This window comes from Gopherus flavomarginatus, chromosome 9, assembly GCF_025201925.1.
Source record: "Gopherus flavomarginatus isolate rGopFla2 chromosome 9, rGopFla2.mat.asm, whole genome shotgun sequence".
NCBI lineage: Eukaryota > Metazoa > Chordata > Testudines > Testudinidae > Gopherus > Gopherus flavomarginatus.
In genome coordinates this window covers 92,996,016-93,018,433 of record NC_066625.1, presented here as the reverse complement: position 1 = coordinate 93,018,433, position 22,418 = coordinate 92,996,016, and the positions used below count along the sequence as shown (strand labels likewise).

The 22,418-nt window shown below is 45.6% G+C and overlaps 1 protein-coding gene across 2 annotated transcripts in view; it reads right to left on the bottom strand.

Annotated features, from left to right (window-relative positions):
- The window catches only part of IQGAP1 (IQ motif containing GTPase activating protein 1), a 178,745-nt gene that overhangs the window by 102,396 nt on the left and 53,931 nt on the right, over positions 1-22,418 (bottom strand). For both annotated transcript variants that reach the window (XM_050967187.1, XM_050967188.1), the window contains exon 14: positions 21,829-21,953. In XM_050967187.1, the coding sequence (XP_050823144.1) occupies positions 21,829-21,953 (125 nt within the window). The remainder of the gene's footprint in view (positions 1-21,828; positions 21,954-22,418) is intronic.

Sequence of the window (22,418 nt, the reverse complement as noted above, 5' to 3'; positions counted from 1 at the left end):
AGTTCAATAAAGACAAATGCAAAGTGCTCCACTTAGGAAGGAACAATCAGTTTCACACATACAGAATGGGAAGAGACTGTCTAGGAAGGAGTATGGCAGAAAGAGATCTAGGGGTCATAGTGGACCACAAGCTAAATATGAGTCAACAGTGTGATACTGTTGCAAAAAAAAAAAGCAAACGTGATTCTGGGATACATTAACAGGTGTGTTGTAAACAAGACACGAGAAGTCATTCTTCTGCTCTACTCTGTGCTGGTTAGGCCTCAACTGGAGTATTGTGTTCAGTTCTGGGCACCGCATTTTAAGAAAGATGTGGAGAAACTGGAGAGGGTCCAGAGAAGAGCAAGAAGAACGATTAAAGGTCTTGAGAACATGACCTATGAAGGAAGGCTGAAAGAATTGGGTTTATTTAGTTTGGAAAAGAGAAGACTGAGAGGGGACATGATAGCAGTTTTCGGGTATCTAAAAGGGTGTCATCAGGAGGAGGGAGAAAATTTGTTCACCTTAGCCTCTAAGGATAGAACAAGAAGCAATGGGCTTAAACTGCAGCAAGGGAGATTTAGGCTGGACATTAGGAAAAAGTTCCTAACTGTCAGGGTAGTTGAACACTGGAATAAATTGCATAGGGAGGTTGTGGAATCTCCATCTCTGGAGATATTTAAGAGTAGGTTAGATAAATGTCTATCAGGGATGGTCTAGGCAGTATTTGGTCCTGCCATGAGGGCAGGGGACTGGACTCGATGACCTCTCGAGGTCCCTTCCAGTCCTTGAGTCTATGAATCTATGAATCCTTCCCTCCCTGATGGGTGAACTTGAGTGCCTAGTATTAAACGAGGATATTGATATAAGAGGCATCACAGGAATTCAGTGGAATGAAGATAATCAATGGGATATGGTAACACCAGGGTGCACAATATATAGGAATCACGGAGTAGGTCATGCTGGTGGAAGAGTGGCACTAAATGTGAAAGAAAGCATAGAATCAAATATACTAAAAATCTTAAATGAATCAAACTGTATCACAGAATCTCTATGGATCCATACTGGAATTCCATGCTTGAGTATAACAGTACAAATATACTACTGATCAACTGACCAGGAGGATGACTGTGAAATGCTCAGGCTGATTAGGGAGGCTACAGAAACAGAAAACCCAACAACAGGAAATTTCAACTACTCCCTTATTGACTAGGTACACATCAGCTCAGAACAGGATGCAGAGATAAAATTTATGAATAACATTAATGACTGCTTCTTGGAGCAGCTAATCCTGGAATCCACAAGGGCAGATACAATTCTTGATTTAGTCCAAAGTGGAGCACAGGATCTGGTCCAAGGGTATGTCTATACTATGGGATTATTCTGATTTTACAGAAACCGATATTTGGAAACAGATTGTATAGAAAGTCGAGTGCACGCGGCCACACTAAGCACATTAATTCAGCAGTGTGTGTCCATGTACCTAGGCTAGCCTCGACTTCCAGAGCGTTGCACTGTGGGAAGCTATCCCATAGCTATCCCATAGTTCCCGCAGTCTCCCCTGCCCATTGGAATTCTGGGTTGAGATCTCAATACCTGATGGGGCCAAAAATTTGTCACAGGTGGTTATGGGTAAACGTCATCAGTAAATCCTTCCTCCATGAAAGCAACGGCAGACAATCATTTCGCGCCCTTTTCCCTGGATTGTCCAGGCAGACGCCATAGCACAGCAACCATGGAGCCCATTTCAGCCTTTTTTCACTGTCACCATATGTCTACTGGATGTTGCTAACAGACACGGTACTGCAGTGCTACACAGTAGCATCCCTTTGCCTTTGCAAGTTAACAGAGATGGTTCCCAGCCCTACTGCACCGTCTGCTGCCTTGCAAGTTGACAATGATGGTTACCAGTCACATTGTACCATCTGCTGCTGTCATGGGTGCTCCTGGACAGCCTTGGTGAGGTCGGTCGGGGGCGCATTAACAAAAATGGGAATGACTCCCCAGGTCATTCCCTTCTTTAAGTTTTGTCTAATGGAGAGTCAGTCCTGCCTACAGTATCAGGTAAGCCTACTAAAGAACCAGACAAAAGGACGCTCTGGGTCAGAGCCCCAGACATCCCGCAGAAATGATGAGCTGCATGTCATTCTAGGGGGTGCCCCTGCAACAACACCACCCATTGCTTCCCTCCTCCCCCACCCCTCCTGAGCTACCATGGCAGTTATCCCCCCATTTGTGTGAAGAAGTAATAAAGAATGCATGAACAACACCACTGACTTTATTGCCTCTGCAAGCAGAGATCAAAGGCGGGAGGGGAGGGCAGCCTCCAGCTGCTATGATATTCCAGGCAGGAGTGAATCTCCATTAGACAAAGCTTAAAGAAGAGAATGACCTGGGAGTCATTCCCATTTTTGCCCAGGTGCCCCCGGCCGACTTCACCGAGGCCAACCAGGAGCACTCACGGGACAATGATGACGGCTATCAGTCCTACTGTACCGTCTGCCATCCGCAAGGGAAAGGAAGGGATGCTGCAGCATAGCACTGCAGCACCGCGTCTGCCAGCAGCATCCAGTACACATACGGTGAAATTGAAAAAAGGCAAGAAGATTTTTTTCCCTTTGCTTTCACGGTGGGGGGCGGGGGGGACGGACAGACGATGACATATATCTTGAACCACCTGCAACGTTTTTGACCCTTCAGGCTTTGGGAGCTCAGCCAAGAATTCAAATGGTTTTCAGAGTGCGGGAACTGTGGGATAGCTACAGTCGTCAGTCGCCCCTCCCTCCGTGAGCGTCCCATTCTTTGGCTTTCTGGTACGCTTGTCTCAGCTCCTTAAGTTTCACGCAGCACTGTGTTGAGTCCCTGTTGGGGCCTCTGTCCCTCATAGCATTGGAGATTTTTTCAAATGTTTTGGCATTTCGTCTGTTGGGAAAGAGTTCTGATAGAACAGATTCATCTCCCCATACAGAGATCAGATTCAGTATCTCCCGTATGGTCCATGCTGGAGCTCTTTTTTGATTCTGGAACTGCATGGTCACCTGTGCTGATCAGTGCTCCATGCTGGGCAAACCGGAAATGAAATTCAAAAGTTCGCAAGGCTTTTCCTGTCTACCTGGCCAGTGCATCCCAGTTCAGATTGCTGTCCAGAGTGGCCACAATGGTGCACTGTGGGATAGCTCCCGGAGGCCAATACCGTCGAATTGCGGCCACATTAACCCTAATTCGAAATGGCAATACTGATTTCAGCGCTACTCCCCTCGTCGGGGTGAAGTACAGATATCAAGAGCCCTTTATATCAAAATAAAGGGCTTTGTTGTGTGGACGGGTGCAGGGTTAATTCGGTTTAACGCTGCTAAATTTGAAATAAACTCGTAGTGTAGACCAGGCCCGTGAGATGACAGTAGCTGAACCACTCAGTACTAGTGACCATAATGTAATTAAGTCTAACATCCTTATAGGGGAGAAAATACCAAAGAAGCCCACCACAGTAGCATTTAATTTCATAAAGGAGAACTACACAAAAATTAGGAACTAGTTAAATGGAAATTAAAAGGTATAGTCACAAGAGTGAAATGCCTGCAAGCTGCACAGAAACTTTTTAAAAACACCAAAGAGAAGCTCAAGCAAAATGTATACCCCAAATAAAAAAAGAAATTAAGAAGGCTAAAAACTGCCATTTTAACTAAACAGAGTATAAGAGGTAGTTAGAGACAAAAAGACATTTTCTAAAATTGGAAGTCAAATCCTAGTGAAGAAGATATTAAGGAGCATAAATTTTGGCAAGTCAAGTGTAAAAGCACAATTAGGCAGGCCAAAAAATAATTTGAAGAGCAACTAGCAAAAGAAACAAAAATAGGATTTTTTTTTTTTTAAAGCACATCAGAAGCAGGAAACCTGCCAAACAATCAGTGGGGCCACTGAATGATCGAGGTGCTAAACGAGCACTTGTGAAAGACATGGCCCTTGTGGAGAAGCTAAATGAATTCTCTGCATCGGTCTTCACTGCACAAGATGCGGGGGAGGTTCTCTTACCCGAGTCATTTTTTTCAGGTGACAAATCGTAGATACTGTCAAGATTGAGGCATCAATAGAGGAGGTTTTGGAACCAACTGATAAATTAAACAGTAATAAATCACCAGAACCAGATGGGGATTCAACCAAGAGTTCTGAAGAAACTAAAAAATATAACTGCAGAACTATTAACTGACAGATGACTAGAGGATAGCTAAAGTAATGCCAATTTTTTAAAAAGGCTCCAGAGGTGATCCTGGAATTACAGGCCAGTAAGCCTAACTTCAATACCAGGCAAATTGGTTGAAACTATAATAAAAAACAGAATTATCAGACACATAGATGACACAATATTTTGGAGAAGAGTCAGCATGGTATTTGTAAAGGAAAATCATGCCTCTCCGATCTATGAGATTACTTTCAGGGTGTCAACAAGTATGTGGACAAGAGTGATTTAGTGGATACTCACACCTTCTTGTCAACTGTTTGAAATGGGCCATCCTGATTATCACTACAAAAGTTTTTTTTTCTCCTGCTGATAAAAGCCCACCTTAATTGATTAGTTTAGTTAAAGTTGGTATGGCAACACCCATTTTTTCATGTTTCATGGAGACTATTAAACAAGATGGCTAGGGATCCAACCCCGTGTTTTGGGTGTCCCTAAGCCTGTGACTGCATGGTGCTGGGACTGAACAACAGATGATAGATAACTTGATTATCATCCTGTTCTGTTCATTCCCTCTGATGCATCTGGCACCAGCCACTGTCAGAAGACAGGATACTGGGCTAGATAGAGCATTGGTCTGACCGATTATGGCCATTTTTATGTTCTTAGAAATTCAAAAATCAAGATCATTATGGTCCAGATTTATTGCAGGGTCCACATTAGGAACCAGGGCCATTACAAATAAAGGATGGCACAGACATCTGATGTGACCATATAACATAAGATTTGAATTTCATTCCCAAGACAAGGCTGTGTTTGGATGACCGCAAAGTTCTCTTATGGGTGGGAGGAAGAAACATGCTTTGTCACTCCAGCCAGCTCAAGTTCCACTTTCTGTTGGGACATATGAAGAATGGGATAGAAAGTAAATACTGAAAATATAGTTATGCCTCTATATAAGCCAACAGGATGCCCTTGCCTGATTACTGTGCTCAGTTCTGGTCATCTTGTCTCAAAAAAGCCCATAACAAAAATAAAGAAAGGGGGCTCACAGATGAGAGACAAACATGATTGGAGGCCTAGCAAGACAGAAAAGGAGAGATGAACAAGAGAGGACATGATAGAATTAACAACAACAAAAAATGACATAGAAAAGGTAAATTGGGCACTCTTATTTGCCCTCTTTCACAATACAAGAGGATGCCTATGATGCATTAATCTGTTAGAAGTCACTGCCACAAGGTATTGAGTCAAAAACATTTATCAGGATGGAAAAAGGGATCAACACTTTTATGCGTAGTGAGAACATCCACAGTTCTGTATTACACACTCACATTTCAAACAGGAGCTATAAATTTCCCCATGCTTAGGAGCATAAGCCAACCACTAACTAAGTGAATAAAAAGAAACTTCCCCTCTGAACAGGTTATTCCATTGGGGGATTCATTATAAGGATTCTTTCAAGAAGGTTATTGGACTAAATGGATGTCCAGACTTCTGCTCTGGTCCTGTAAGGCAATTCTTATATTTCTTAAAACCTTGCCCATACAAACAATTCTATGTGATTGCTGGCTTGGTTTCTCTGTGTGTCTCTGTGGTTTCATCATGAGATTTGCTCATGTGACCCAAGTGGGAAACCCAGTCTCTATTTGGAGCATTCAGGAAATGAGTTAATCAAGAAAGCACGCTCTTAAATTAAAATTTAACCTTTCCATGTCCATACACTATCTTTTCAGGGGTGAAATAAATATTTCAGTAAATGGGGACTGAATTGTGGCAGGAAGAATGAGAGAGAGAGTCTGTCAGTCTTAGTCTCCACTGATTAATGTAGCCTTGGCCCCTAACATTTGTAGCAAACTCCTAAGACGCTGTTGGGGAACACACTGGACTAGATACTGGAAAGAGCTCAGGAAAGTTATTTCATCTCACTTACATATACAGAAGATTCCTTTTAATGCACAGGACTGAAAAATGTCATCTTTTCGAAGAATGAAATAGGAAATAAATGAGCAGAAAATTCTGCTAGCCTAGAATCAGTCTTGCACATCTAGTGACTCTGGGAAACTCCAGAGACTTCTTTCTGGAAGGCAGCTTTAGGTCACATGTCATCTCTTCATATATGGAGATTATTAATGTAGCCATGGAAACGATTCTCTATTTTATTAGCATACACGTAATAAGATCACATGACATTTAGAGGGACAGGTAAAAGAATCACAAAACATGTCTGACATGATTTCTTTGGACTATATTATAGTATCACAGTAACAATTACACTATTTATTCTGGACGATTGACATTAATTTGTTATTATTTGTAGATTGAAAATGCACCCAAAATGTGTAAGGAACACATTCTCTAAAGTTTCAGAGTCGCAGCCATGTTAGTCTGTATCTGCAAAAAGAACAGGAGTACTTGTGGCACCTTAGAGACTAACAAATTTATTTCAGCATAAGCTTTCATGAGCTACAGCTCACTTCTTCGGATGCATAGAATGGAACACACAGACAGGAGATATTTATACATACAGAGAACATGAAAAAGTGGAAGTATGCATACCAACACGAAGAGTCTATAATCAATTGAGATGAGCTATCATCAGCAGGAGAAAAAAAACTTTTGAAGTGATAATTACGATAACCCATAGAAGGTGTGAGGAGAACTTAACATAGGGAAATAGATTCAATTAGTGTAATGACCTAACCATTCCCAGTCTCTGTTTAGGCCTGAGTTAATTGTATCTGATTTGCATATTAATTCGAGTTCAGCAATCTCTCTTTGGAGTCTGTTTTTGAAGTTTTTTTGTTGCAAAATTGCCACCTTCAAGTCTGTCACTGAGTGGTTAGAGAGGCTGAAGTGTTCTTGCACTGGTTTTTGAATGTTATGATTCCTGATGTCAGATTTGTGTGCATTTACTCTTTTGCGTAGACACTGTCCGGTTTGGCCAATGTACATGGCAGAGGGGCATTGCTGGCACATGATGGCATATATCACGTTGGTAGATGTGCAGGTGAACGAGCCCCTGATGGCATGGCTGATGTGATTACGTCCTATGATGGTGTCACTTGAATAGATATGTGGACAGAGCTGGCATCGGGCTTTGTTGCAAGGATAGGTTCCTGGGTTAGTGTTTATGTTGTATGGTGTGCGGTTGCTGGCGAGTATTTGCTTCAGGTTGGGAGGCTGTCTATAAGAGAGGATTGGCCTGTCTCCCAAGATCTGTGAGAGTGAGGGATCATCTCTGATTAAACCTCTCCAGTGTATCATCAAAGATCTACAACCTATCCTTAAAGATGATCCCTCACTCTCACAGATTTGTGTTCCATTCTATGCATCTGAAGAAGTGAGCTGTAGCTCACGAAAGCTCATGCTGAAATAAATTTGTTAGTCTCTAAGGTGCCACAAGTACTCCTATTCTCTAAAGTGTTTACTATAAAAAAAAGTGAAGGAACGGGACACACATACTATGTGATTCTTGCTTATACACCCAAAGGAGGACATCTGAGATAACATTTTAATTTCACTGCTAAGAAACATCCTAACACTGCAGGGATGTGCCTGTTTTTGACATAAAGTCACTGTAGTTCCTAACCTGGCAAGATCACTATTTTGCCAGATGACATTCATAAAGGGCTTCTTATTGCAGTAATAAATCAAAAGGACAAGGAATATGGTAAGTGGTTCTCCCTGAAGTACAATCTGCAAGTTCAGATTGTATTACAATTCCCAGAGGAAATGTAAATGTGTCTCCTAAAAGGACATGCATGTCACTAATGGCTTGTCTACATGAAAACATAGTTTGAGGGAAGCTGGGGTGTAAGTCTACCCCACACTAGCCTGCCATGCATTAAAAGTCCATGTGGACTCTGCTGCTGTGCATTAGAAGTTTCCTAGTGAACTTTAATCTACTCCTTTTTCAAAGCAAAGTAGGTCAAAGAGCACTAGGGAACTTTTAGTGTGTGGCAGCAGGGTCCGCACAGACACTCAGGCCTTGTCTACACTAAAGGGAAAACTCGCTATAAGCTAAGCAATTTGAGTTATGTGACTATCATAACTCAAAATCGACACAGCTTAGATCTACTTACCGCAGGGTCCACACTATCCAATGTCAATGGGAGACGCTCTCCCATTGACTCCTTCTATTCTTCTCGATCCGGTGGAGTACAGGAGTGGAGAGTGATCGGCGGTCGATTTAGCGGGTCTTCACTAGACCCACTAAATCAACTGCCAATGCATCGACTGACACTCAGAAAGTGTAGACAAGCCCTCTGTGTGCAGCAGGCTAGTGTGGAGTAGATTTATATTCCAGCTTGCTACGAACTGCTCATGTAGACAAGCCCTAATACAGATCCATATGACTCCTGTGTGTTTGACTCATCCAAACTGCTTCTTGAAATCTTGAACCTAATGAAGCTTTGTGTTGTATGTATATGTATGCATATTAGACCATAAAGTTAGAAAGGGGAGGGAGGAGCTGGCAAGTAGTGGTGTTCTTAGGAATCAACAGAGAATCCTGTGGCACCTTATAGACTAACAGACGTTTTGGAGCATGAGCTTTCATGGGTGAATACCCACTTCGTCAGATGCATGCCGACGAAGTGGGTATTCACCCACGAAAGCTCATGCTCCAAAACGTCTGTTAGTCTATAAGGTGCCACAGGATTCTTTGCTGCTTTTACAGATCCAGACTAACACGGCTACCCCTCTGATACTTAGGAATCAATTTATCCCCGAGATCTTGCTTTCTGAAACTTGAAAGGGTTCTTTTGTTAATTCAACAAATTAAAAGCATTTCAGCCACAATAAAAATGAATCAAATTATTCCAGTTTTAGTATGTTTATTTTCAGACACTAGTTTCTCAACCCTTGGCTTCAGTCAACTAAAGTTGTCTAGATGGGAATGGAATTATTGGAAGATTATCTCTGAAGAATTCATTTGTGTGTCTAGTTCCACACCTCCCTTAAAGGTGCCAAAACGGCCAGTTTTTACAGAATGCAAACGTGAACCCCAAATGAATGTTTCAAAATACAATTAAGCACCCACATGAGAGACTCAGGACATAACAATCATGAGTACAGTATACAAGTGTAAGGTAGCCAAAAATGCCTTTTTGGGAGTGGCAAAGTTTTGAATATCTAACACATTGGACCTTGCCCAGTTTCTCAGGTATTAAAGGCTATTTCTGATTTTTGTTTCTCAAATCCTTTGTTTTCAAAATTTATTTCTCACCTATTTCTTCCTGCTGAACTCCCTTTGTAAATAAAGCAAACAGGCATCACCAAGTGATCCAGCTAAGAATCTCATTATGCTCTTATGCACATCCCTGACGAAACGTTAAGGAGCAGATTCAGGAACAGGGGAAGAGCAGACAGAACATTACCTAAACGGGCACAGAAAAGAACTAGAGTCCACAATTTTACCATACTAAGAAGTGGAGTGCGGGGAGGAGACACACTTCTGAACTTGTGGCAAGAATTTCCTTCCTGTATACTGCAGTTGAGAAATACAGCATTAGCACTTGCTACATATTATTTCAACTCCAGTTCCCTTTTTGTTGTAGCAGTTTATGTTAAAAAGGGGCAATGTCCTCATCTCTTTGAGGCACTAGTGATCACCAAACCAGTCACTTGAGCTCCATGGATGGGTTTCACAGTCCCTGCCCCCAACAGTGGGTGGTACCCAGGAAGACCGGAAAGGACTAAACAGAAAACTGCTTTTTAGGGAGACTAGATGGTTCGAGGCCAGATAGTTAATTTTTATCAAGGCCCAAATTTCAAATTGTGGTGCTTGAATAAAAAATGGTTACCTACCACTTGTAACTGTTATTCTTCAAGGTGTGTTGCTCATGTCCATTCCACACCAGGTGTGTGTGCTCGCTACACGCACCAGAAGATTTTCCCCCCAGTAGTATCCATAGGGCCCTATGTGTATGAGCCAGCATAAGAGATGCTGCCCTCCTGTCCCAGTTCCTTCTTGCTGAAACTCCAACAGAAGGGAAGGAGAGTGGGTCATGGAATGGACATGAGCAATGCATCTCAAAGAACAACAGTTACAAGAGGTAAGTAACCCTATTTTTTCTTCAAGTGCTTGCTCATACCCATTCCAAGTCAGGTGACTCAGAGGCAGTGCCTCTGGAGGTTGACAGGAGTTCACGGATGTGTAGATTACAACACAACTCTGCCAAAGCCAGCATCATCTTGGGCTTGCTAGGTGATGGTATAGTGTGTCATGAAAGTATGGACAGATGACCATGTAGTGGCTCTGCAAATGTCCTGGATAGGGACATGTGCCAGGAAAGTTGTTGATGATGCTTCAGCCCTGGTCAAATGAGCTGTCACTGTTGGTGGAGGCACAGCCTGTACCATCTCATAGCAGGTACAGATGCAGCAGGTGATCCTTCATTCTATCGGCCACCGCAATGAAGAACTGAGTAGACTTGCGGAAGGGCTTAGTCCGCTCAAAGTAGGAAGCCAGGGCGCATCTGACATCCAGTGTGTGCAGACCCCACTCCTTGGTGGAAGCTCGAAAGGAGAATCAGTGAGCCTGGGGTGGGGGGATGAGGTTGAGGTCCCATTGGGGAATCAGATCTCGAACCTGCAGGAAGAGCCCTTCAAGTCCTTAAGAAATCTGATGGTCATTGCATGTGAGAAAACAGACCTGCTGTCAGTGAGAGGGTGGAAGGCTGATATGGCTGCCAGGTGCACCTTAATCGATGAGAGAGCCAGGCCTTGGTGCTTCAGGAAGAGCAGATAGTCCAGAATGGATTGTAAAGATGACTGAAATGGTGGGATGTTCCGTTCCAACACCCAGCAGGTAAAGCATTTCCAGTTTGTCCGGTAAGCCGCTCTAGTGGAGGGTTTTCTGCTTTCTAAGAGAACCCACTGGACCTGTCTGGAGCAGGCCTGTTCTTCGAGGTTTAGCCACACAGCAACCATGCTGTCAGGAGCAGGGAGGTTTGGTTAAGATATAGCAGCCAACTGTGGTACTACAAGAGCAGATCCGGGCGGTTTGGGAGCGCCCAGGCAGCTGCCACTGCTAAGTCCATGCGCATGCCAAAACAAAGTTGGTGAGGCCATGCCGGAGCTTTTACAATGATTCATGATCTGTCCCTCTTGATCTTGAAGAAGGCCCTGTGGATGAAGGGAATGAGTGAAAAAGTGTACATGAGGAAGTCCCCCCATGACAGGAAAAAGGCATCTGAAAGTGAGCCTTCGTTGAGACCACAGAGAGCAAAACCAGTGACATTTTCTGTTTTGTTTGGTAGCAAAATAGGTCCACATGGGGTGTTCCCCACTTCTGGAAGATGGTCCTGATGACCTCCGGATGGAGGGAGCACTCATGGGGAGAGAAGAAAGCTCTGCTGAGATGGTCTTCTAGAGAGTTCTGGACTTCTGGTAGCTGTGAGGCTTCCAGATGGATGGCATGTTGAATACAGAAGTCCCACAGGCAAAGGGCTTCTTGGCAGAGGGCCGATGACCGTGCTCCCCCCTTGCTTGTTGACATAGGGCATCAAAATTGTGTTGTCTGTCAATACCTGCACTACTTTGCCTGAAGGCTGGGGAAGGAACACTTAGCAGGCCGGGTGGATGGCCCTGAGCTCTCTGACGTTTATATGTAATGACAGCTCCTCTCTGGACCGTAGGCCCTGGGTCCTAATGGGACCAAGGTGGGCTCCCCACCCTAAATCCAAGGCTGATACCAGGGACAGGGTGGGTTAAGGAGTCACAAACGGAAAGTCTTCCATCATATTGTGCCGGTTCAACCACTTGCTAAGGAGGTAAGTACTTGTAGTGGGATCGTGAGGACCTTGTCCAAGTGATGCCTGACTGGGGAGTAGACCCATGCCACCCACATCTGTAGGAGTCTGAGGCACAGTCTTGTATGCTGAACTATATAAGTGCATGCTGCCATGTGACCTAGCAGCCTGAGACAGACCTGGACTATAGGGAGCGGGTAGGAGTGACTTGGGCAATCAGATCTGCCATTGCCCTGAATCTGGCTTCCAGCAGGAACGTTCTGGCTCGGGTAGAATCTAGGACCGCTCCAATTGATGCTATCATTTACATCAGAACCAATGCTGACTTCTGTTCGTTTATCAACAAGCCCAGCTCTGGGCAGATGGAGGACGAATGGGTACAAACTGGATATAAGGAAGTTTAGACTTGAAATTAGACGAAGGTTTCTAACCATTAGGGGAGTGAAGTTCTGGAACAGCCTTCCGAGGGAAGTAGTTGGGGCAAAAGACTTTTCTGGCTTTAAGACTAAGCTTGATAAGTATATGGAGGGGATGTTATGATAGGATAGGTTAATTTGGGCAGCTGATCTTGGATTATCACCAGATAAGTCTGCTCAATGGTCTGCGGGGAGATGTTGGATGGGATGGGAACTGAGTTACTGCAGAGAATTCCTTTTTGGGTGCTGGCTGGTGAGTCTTGCCCACATGCTCAGGGTTTAGCTGATCACCATATTTGAGGTCGGGAAGGAATTTTCCTCCAGGGCGGATTGGCAGGGGCCCTGGAGGTTTTTCGCCTTCCCCTGCAGCGTGGGGCATGGGTCACTTGTTGGTGGATTCTCTGCAGCTTGAGGTCTTCAAACCAATTTTGAGGATTTCAATAACTCAGTCCTGGGTTAGGGGTTGTTATAAAAGTGGATGGGTAGGGTTCTGTGGCCTGCCTTGTGCAGGAGGTCAGACTAGATGATCATATTGGTCCCTTCTGACCTATGAGTCTATGAGTCTATACTATCATGATGCGGTGCTGAACATGTGCCCTCAAGTGACCTCTGATGAGCCAATCACCGAAGTATGGGTAGTTCTGAATACTGCTGCATCTGAGGTAGGCTGCGACCATGCATTTTGTGAATACTCTTGGCGTTGTAGCTAGGCCAAACAGGAGAACTGCAAACTGGTAGTGGGCCTGTCAGACTATGAACCATAGAAACCTCCGGTGGCCGTAAAAAATTGAAATACAGAAGCGTGCATCCTTTAAGTCTAGGGCGGTGTACCAGTGTCCAGGGAGGGGATAATGGAGGCCAGGGAGACAGTGCAGAACTTCAACTTCTTGATGTATTTGTTGAAGCTTTGCAGGTCCAAGAGGGGATGTAGACCCCCTTTTGCCTTTACAATCAGAAAATAGCAGGAGTAAAACCCTTTCCCCCTCAGTTATTTGGGAACTTCTTCTATGGCCCCCACTTGTAGGCTCCCTCCACACCTCCTGGATGAGCAGTTGCTTGTGAGAAGGGTCCCTGAAGGGGGACAGGGGAGGGAGGGATGGAAATAAATTGGAGGGTGTACCCAACTGCTATACTGCCAGTGTCTGTTTGGTCGGAAAACTGGGCTAAACCATCAAAGGGGAGGTCCTTGATGGATTGTTGGACCTCCGCAGATAAGCCAGCAGACTGCAGCCATGATGCTCAATGCATCGTCACAGCTAACACCATTGTCCTGGCTGAGAAATCAGCCCCACCTGGAGGGATGCCCTTGCCACTGTCTTGCCCTCATCTAGCATGACCAGGAACTCCTCCTGCCTGGATTCTTAGGGCAGGGAATCTGTGAACATGGCCATGGAATGCCAGGTATCAAAGTCATAGTGCCCCGCAAGGATTGGTGGCTTGAAATGTGCAGTTGGAGGCTGGCCATTGAATAAACTTTTTTGCCGAAAAACATACAGCCTCCATGCATCCTTATTCTTTGGGATCGAACTGGTTTGGCCTTACCTGTCCCTCTCATGGGCTGCTGCGACTACCAAGAAGCCAGAGAAGGGGTGCATATAGAGGTATTCGAAGCCTTGAAAGGGATGTAATATCTCCTCCCTGCACATTTGGAAATGGGGAACGGAGAGGATGGGATCTGCCATAAGGCCTGGAGCAGCTTAACAATGCCCTTGTGAACCAGCAAGGCGACCCTCGCTGGGGTCGCTGTGGCCAAAATGTCAGACAGGGTGTTTGAAGGCTCCATCAACTCCTCAGCTTCAAGGCCCAGGTTTGCTGCCCCACGCTTAAGAAACTCTTGGTGAGCCTTAAAGTCATCATGTGACGGCCCTGCCACTGCCACATCAGGTGAGGAGGAGGAGGAAGCCAGGGCTGGGGGAGGAACCGGCTCCATGTCCCCTGATGGGTGGGCCTCATCCTGGGGTGGCTGAGGACCCTGGGAGCAATCCCTCATCCGAGTCGGGTGGCAGGCAGGATACAGTGGCTGAGTGTCTCTCTGATGCCCCAGAGACTGAGAATGGCACATGGGATTCTGGGGCAGGGGGAAACTCCCATACATTCCAGAACTGCCAGGGAACTAGCCACTGTTCTTGAAGCCATGCACCTGCTGGTGGGCCCCTGGAACTCCCGTTGGCACTGCAGGATACCCCTGATTTCTGGGTACCACAACTTCCTCACCCTTGGAGTCTGAGAAGGAAGGGTCCTCTCCTGGTGATCAGGGCGGAGCCACAGCTTCCTTAGCCTGCAGAGAACAGTGCCAGCGTTCTGTAGAGCAGTGCCAGGTGGCTGGGAACCAGCAATGGTGCTCGGGTGACTGGCAGCATTAATCCGGGGATCAGCAATCCGAGTCCGCGGATCGGTACTGCAGCTCTGGGGACTGGGAGTGGGATTGCGAAGACCAGCACCTAGGATCTGTTGACCAGCATCAAGGCTCCGGGGATCGCCATCGAGTTCTCGGGGACTGGCTCTGGAGTTCTGGGGATCAGCACCAGGCAGACAGCAGCAGTGGAGACCAATGCCGGGCATCCTGGGACCAGGCTTGTGCCTCAAGGGGTCAGTGGTGACAGTTCAGTGCGTGGTTCCAGAGGCTCAGGGACTATTGTCAACGGTCCCAGGGACCAGTGCCTGGAACTGATGGAATGGCCACAAGACTCCACTGGCTAGTAACATCGCTCCAGGGATCACCTACATTAACCTGGTGACCGGGATGGTGCCAGGGAGTGGCACCATGGAGATGGGGATTGCTGCACAGATCGCAATGCAGGCTTGACCCTAGCTGGGATTGCCATTGGGGGTAGGAGTTCCCAGGACTTTTCCGCACGTGGATTTGCCAGAATGTCCTTAGCAATTTGAAAGGCCTCAGGTGTAGTCAGCACCGTGAGGACACAGGCACCTCTGCTACTACAAAAGGCAAGAGGCAGATCGTGAAGTGGGATTAGGAGCTTATCTAGCAAGTCTGCTGCCTGGCCATCCTCTAGGAAAGCCAAGGTACCTGTCTCAGGTTCTTGTTCACCTACAGTTTTCCCCTTGCCCTTCTGAGACAGCAGGGAGTGGCCTCTCCCATGCTTCTTATGCCTCTTGGACAGCACCAGGGATGGAGATCAGCGTCAGAAGGAGGCTGGCATCGGAGGGGCACTTTTCACCAATGCAAGGCTGGAGTGGGCTGGCTCAGAGGCCGGTGCGAGGGCTGGTTCCATGAGGAGTGCTCGGAGTCTAATGTCCTGCTCCTTCTTTGTACACGATTTGAAGCTCTTGCAGATATGCTACTTGTTGCATATGTGGGACACCCTTAAGCACTTCAAACAGCTTTGATGGGGGTCACTAACTGGCATGGGCTTCTTATACCAGTCACAAGGCTTAAGGATTGGGTCCTGCCCCATCCCTGGGTAAAGTTCACAGGGGACTGCCTCACTACAATTAAATACTACTTAACTAACTACCTACCTAAACTAAACTATATACACTAAAGAGTTAGAAGAATCATAGAATATCAGGGACGAGGCCTGGAATTACTTCAAGTCAAAGTTGCAGAAACTATCAGAAGCCTGCATCCCAAGAAAGGGGAAAAAAAATCATAGGCAGGAATTGGATGAGCAAGCATCTCAGAGAGGTGATTAAGAAAAAGCAGAAAGCCTACAAGGAGTGGAAGATGGGAAGGATTAGCAAGGAAAGCTTCCTTATTGAGGTCAGATCATGTAGGGATAAAGTGAGAAAGGCCAAAAGCCATGTAGAGTTGGACCTTGCAAAGGGAATTAAAACCAATAATAAAAGGTTCTATAGCCATATAAATAAGAAGAAAACAAAGAAAGAAGAAGTGGGACTGCTAAACGCGGAGGATGGAATGGAGGTTAAGGATAATCAAGGCATGGCCCAATATCTAAACAAATTCTTTGCTTCAGTCTTTAATGAGGCTAATGAGGAGCTCAGGGATAATGGTAGGATGACAAATGGGAATGAGGATATGGAGGTAGATATTACCACATCCGAGGTAGAAGCCAAACTCAAACAGCTTAATGGGACAAAATCGGAGGGCCCAGATAATCTTCATCCAAGAATATTATAGGAACTGGCACATGAAATTGCAAGCCCATTAGCAAGAATTTTTAATGAATCAGTAAACTCAGGGGTTGTACCGTACAACTGGAGAATTGCTAACATTGTTCCTATTTTTAAGAATGGGAAAAAAAGTGATCTGAGTAACTACAGGCCTGTTAGTTTGACACCTGTAGTATGTAAGGTCTTGGAAAAAATTTTGAAGGAGAAAGTAGTTAAGGACATTGAGGTTAATGGTAATTGGGACAAAATACAAAATGGTTTTACAAAAGGTAGATCATGCCAAACCAACATGATCTCCTTCTTTGAGAAGGTAACAGATTTTTTAGACAAAGGAAACACAGTGGATCTAATTTATCTTGATTTCAGTAAGGCATTTGATACGGTTCCACATGGGGAATTATTAGTTAAATTGGAAAAGATGGGGATCAATATGAAAATTGAAAGGTGGATAAGGAACTGGCTAAAGGAGAGACTACAACGGGTTGTACTGAAAAGTGAACTGTCAGGCTGGAAGGAGGTTACTAGTGGAGTTCCTCAGGTATCAGTTTTGGGACCAATCTTATTTAATTTTTTGTTACTGACCTTGGCACAAAAAGTGGGAATGTGCTAATAAAGTATGCGGATGACACAAAGCTGGGGGGTATTGCTAACACGGAGAAGGACCGGGGTATCCTACAAGAAGATCTGGATGACCTTGTAAACTGAAGTAATAGTAATAGGATGAAATTTAATAGTGAAAAGTGCAAGGTCATGCATTTAGGGATTAACAACAAGAATTTTAGTTATAAATTGGGGACACATCAGCTGGAAGTAACGGAGGAGAAGGAGGACCTCGGAGTATTGGTTGATCACAGGATGACTATGAGCCACCAATGTGATATGACCGTTAAAAAAGCGAATGCAGTTTTAGGATGCATCAGGCGAGGTATTTCCAGCAAAGATAAGGAGGTGTTAGTACTGTTATACAAGGCACTGGTGAGACCTCATCTGGAATACTGTGTGCAGTTCTGGTCTCCCATGTTTAAAAAGGATGAATTCAAATGGGAACAGGTTCAGAGATGGGCTACTAGGATGACCCGAGGAATGGAAAAGCTGTCTTATGAAAGGAGACTCAAAGAGCTTGGCTTGTTTAGCCTAACCAAAAGAAGGTTGAGGGGGGATATGATTGCTCTTAATAAATATCTCAGAGGGATAAATATTAGGGAGGAAGAGGAATTATTTAAGCTTAGTACCAATGTGGACACAAGAACAAATGGATATAAACTGGACACTAGGAAGTTTAGGCTTGAAATTAGACAAAGGTTTCTAACCATTGCAGGAGTGAAGTTCTGGAACAGCCTTCCAAGGGGAGTTACTACAGAGAATTCTTTCCTGGGTGCTGGCTGGTGAGTCTTGCTCACAAGCGCAGGGTTTAACTGATCGCCATATTTGGGGTTGGGAAGGAATTTTCCTCCAGGGCAGACTGGCGGAGGCCCTGGAGGTTTTTTGTCTTCCTCTGCAGCATGGGGCATGGGTCACTTGCTGGAGGATTCTCTGCAGCCTGAGGTCTTCAAACCACCATTTGAGGTCTTCAATAACTCAGATATAGGTTAGGGGTTTGTTATTGAAGTGGATGGGTGAGATTCTGTGGCCTGCATTGTGCAGGAGGTCAGACTAGATGATCATAATGGTCCCTTCTGACCTTAAAGTCTATGAGGGTTGGAAGGGACCTCAAGCCTGACCTTAAAAACCTCCAAGGAAGGAGATTCCACCACCTCCCGAGGTAACCCATTCCAGTGCTTCACCACCTCCTAGTGAAAAAGTTTTTCCTAATATCCAACCTAAACCTTCCCCACTGCAACCTGAGACCATTACTCCATGTTCTGTCATCTGCTACCACTGAGAACAGACTAGATCCATCCTCTTTGGAACCCCCGTCAGGTAGTTTAAAGCAGTTATCAAATCCCCCCTCAGTCTTCTCTTCTGCAGACTAAACAATCCCAGTTCCCTCAGCCTCTCCTCATAAGTCATGTGCTCCAGCCCTCAATCATTTTTGTTGCCCTCCGCTGGACTCTTTCCAATTTTTCCACATCCTTCTTGTAGTGTGGGGCCCAAAAGTGGACACAGTACTCCAGATGAGGCCTCACCAATGTCGAATAGAGGGGAATGATCATGTCTCTTGATCTGCTGGCAATGCCCCTACTTATACAGCTCCAAATGCCTTTAACCTTCTTGGCAACAAGGGCACACTGTTGACTCATATCCAGCTTCTCGCCCACTGTCACCCCTAGGTTCTTTTCTGCAGAACTGCTGCCTAGCCATTCAGTCCCTGGTCTGTAGCAGTGCATGGGATTCTTCTGTTCTAAGTGCAGGACTCTGCATTTGTCCTTGTTGAATCTCATCAAATTTCTTTTGGCCCAATCCTCTAATTTGTCTAGGTCCCTCTGTATCCTATCCCTACCCTCCAGCACATCTACCACTCCTTCCAGTTTAGTGTCATCTGCAAACTTGCTGAGAGTGCAGTCCACGCCATCCTCCAGATCATTGATGAAAATATGGAACAAAACCGGCTCCAGGATCAACCCTTGGGGCACTTTGCTTGATACCAGCTGCCAACTAGACATGGAGCCATTGATCACTACCTGTTGAGCCCAACAATCTAGCCAGCTTTCTATCTACCTTATAGTCCATTCATCCAACCCATACTTCTTTAACTTGCCAGCAAGAATACTGGGGGAGACCATATCAAAAGCTTTGCTAAAGTCAAAACACATCCACTGCTTTCCTCTCATCCACAGACCCAGTTATCGCCTCATAGAAGGCAATTAAATTAGTCAGGCATGACTTGCCCTTAGTGAATCCATGCTGACTGTTCCTGATCACTTTCCTCTCCTCTAAGTGCTTCAGAATTGATTCCTTGAGGACCTGCTCCATGATTTTTCCAGGGACTGAGGTGAGGCTGACTGGCCTGTAGTTCCCCGGATCCTCCTCCTTCCCTTTTTTACATTAGCCTTTTTCCAGTCATCCGGGACCTCCCCTGATCACCATGAGTTTTCAAAGATAAATCACTGGTATGATTGCTTGCCGAAGCAAGAAGATGTTCCAACACCATTACCAGAGGTAAACAGGAACTGAAGAGGAGAGAGGGCAGCACCTCTTATGCTGGTGCATACGCACGCCACTGCAGAGGGCGCCAGAGCCAGCCCTACAGATACCACTGGGGGAAAAGTTTTCGGCACCAGTGCAGGTGGTGAGCACACACACCTGACATGGAATGGACATGATCAAGCATTCAAAGAACTGTGTACTTAACTTGAGATATCTCAGATCTAATTTTCAGAGGTGTTGAGCATGCAAAATTTACAACTTCAGCTGATAACAGTGGGTGTGCTTAATCCCTTGAAAATCATGTCCTGTGTGTCTCAAAATGGGTACCACCACCCACATCAGTGAGTGTCTAAAGTATCAATCTACAGCACAGAATTAACTACACCACATCTGTGCCTATACTCCTACCAGTGACCTAAGTTTAGACTCTAGCTTGGGTAACAAGAAATGAGTTCAGCATCTCTTCTACAAGACTTCATTTGTTCACATCAAAAAACACTCTTGCAGCATAGCACAGCATAGTTTAACATCATTTTCAGTCTCTGCTCAAGAGTGGCTCAGAACTTACCTAGAATCATTATGTGGCCAAAGTTATTTCCATGACTTGGCTAACAAGAGATCCAGTCCAGCCCCTCCTCCTCCCTAGCAGCTCCCCCATACCCAGTAAACTGATTAATCTTTATTATATACTTCTGGAATGCTCAGAGTCCTAAGGTACATTTGTAATGGAACAAATTTTAGAGAAAGGAAAAGAACGCCTAGTCCACGAGCCAGGAAACAGCATGTTCTCTTAGTGTTTTAAGATCAGGATCAAAATGGCCTCAACACAACTATGTATACGGGGAGCCTACGATTGGAATAAGTGGTGAGATGCAATCACAGAACTGGCGGGGGGAGGGGGGGAGAAGAGGGGAGGAGAGAGAGGGAAGGTGCCAGAACTGGAGCAGCAGCAAGGGCTGTGTGGTAGTGTATGCACACCCCATCCCTTGTTGGGGTGGGCAGGGGGGTGTGCTAGTACTACAGTTGTCTACCAGATTGTCTCGGATCTTGCCACAATGAGATTCAAGGGGCAGGGTCTAAGTGGCAGCCCTCAGGTATGGGGCATCGTGGTCTGGCGGCCAGAGTCAGTATCGTGGCCGAGCAGCCAGAGTTAAAATGGCAGCTCTCAGACACAGGATAGTGCGCTCTAGAGGCAGTACCTAGGGGGGGCCATCACCGGGGGGGGGAGTGGCAGCCCAAGCCCACCCAACTCCACCAGACCCTGACCCAGGGCCCTAACAGGGTGGTGTGGTTCATCACTAGGTCAGCAGGGAATCCCACCAAAAGATGCTGATCTCATACAGATGAGAGATACCACTCTCTCTCACCCTCCCTCACTTCCTACCGCACTTCCTGAAGCTGCAGTCCCTGGGGCATCAGGGTCTCTGGGCTCCTCTGGGAAGGTAATTCCCTTGGACTTTGATGGCCACAGATCTCCAGCTCCCACAGGGAAGGGCAGTGATAGCTCTTCAGGGGGAGCCTCCACCAAAGGTCCTTCCTCTCCGGAAGCCAACTCAGACTGAGTCAGGCTGCTCCCTTTTATACTAGCATAACATTTGGAGCATGCCACCTAGAAGTCTGAGGGGTGAGACTTCCTCCACCCACAGTGTGAGATTAATCCCTTCAGGCCCAGAGTGAGATATGCATTCCCCCTCACAGGCTGCAAGTCAGGATTGAATGTCTTCAACAGAGGTGTAAAGGAGTCCGTTTGGACAGTTTGGATGGCTCTAACTAGTGCTATTAACAAGGAGTTACCAGGAAGCATTTCTGCTTCCCTCTGCCCCCTGTCAATTTTCCTAAGAACATGAGAACCTATTTAGCATGTCTAGTACTTGCCCCAAGAAGTAAAGACATACTGAATAGGCCTACAACAAAACTGGATCAAAGACTGAAAGGTAAACCTATGCTCACATCCCATCACATTGTAGAGTCTGGTCCCAGAACTTTATCTGTCTATCTAGGTAAAGATGTTGCATCTGACACTATGGTATATGGAAATGCCTATACTTGCTCTCTTCGTCAGCAGTCATGCTGTTAACACTTCATTATCAGAGAGCACTGACTTTACTCACAGATAAAATGAGCTCTTTTTATGTGCACCATATAGGCATCTCCTAATGCTAGAAAGACACCAACTGCCAGGGTCTCTCACCATGTGCCAGCTAGACCTCCAGCTACCTCCTTGTTAATAATGCTACCCCCATCCCAGTGAATGTGAATCTGGTTTTGGCATTTCTTAGAATCCAAGTCATTCTAGTAGGAATGAATTGGAAGCACTTACTCTCATGCTCCTCATGCACCACTATGTTCACACGGTCCACACATGACTGGATATCATTCCATGTGATAAACTCATTCCCTCCTGTACGTGCCTGAGCTTTCAGCTTCATCAAATCATCGATATATCTGCCATACACAAGAGAAACAATAAGAGACATCATGTGGGCCTAAGAGGGCAATTTAGCTCGTGAGCCCAATGACAGTGTCCAGAACTAACATGCAAGGGAAGTGGTGACAGAAACAGCATGCAGGATAAACCTGGAACAAATGCAAAAAGGGGAAGGGGAGACATACCAAAGGCAGCTCACAAGAACCTAGATCAATGCAACTGGCAGGGCGCCACAGAGACTGCATGCAAGACAATGAGTCCAAGACCAGTGTGAAGACTGAGCATGGACTTCATGTGAAAGGGGGGGTGGCATCAGCAACAGCATAAAAGATCCTAAATACAGCACTAATGTGAAGTCTGGGAAGAGACTTCAAGAGACTGTACATGAGTATGATTAATATGAAGGGGTAGCATAAGATACAGTGTGCAAGACAGCAAGCTCATGGGACCAGGCAAAAAGGGCACCAGCGACTAAATGTCAT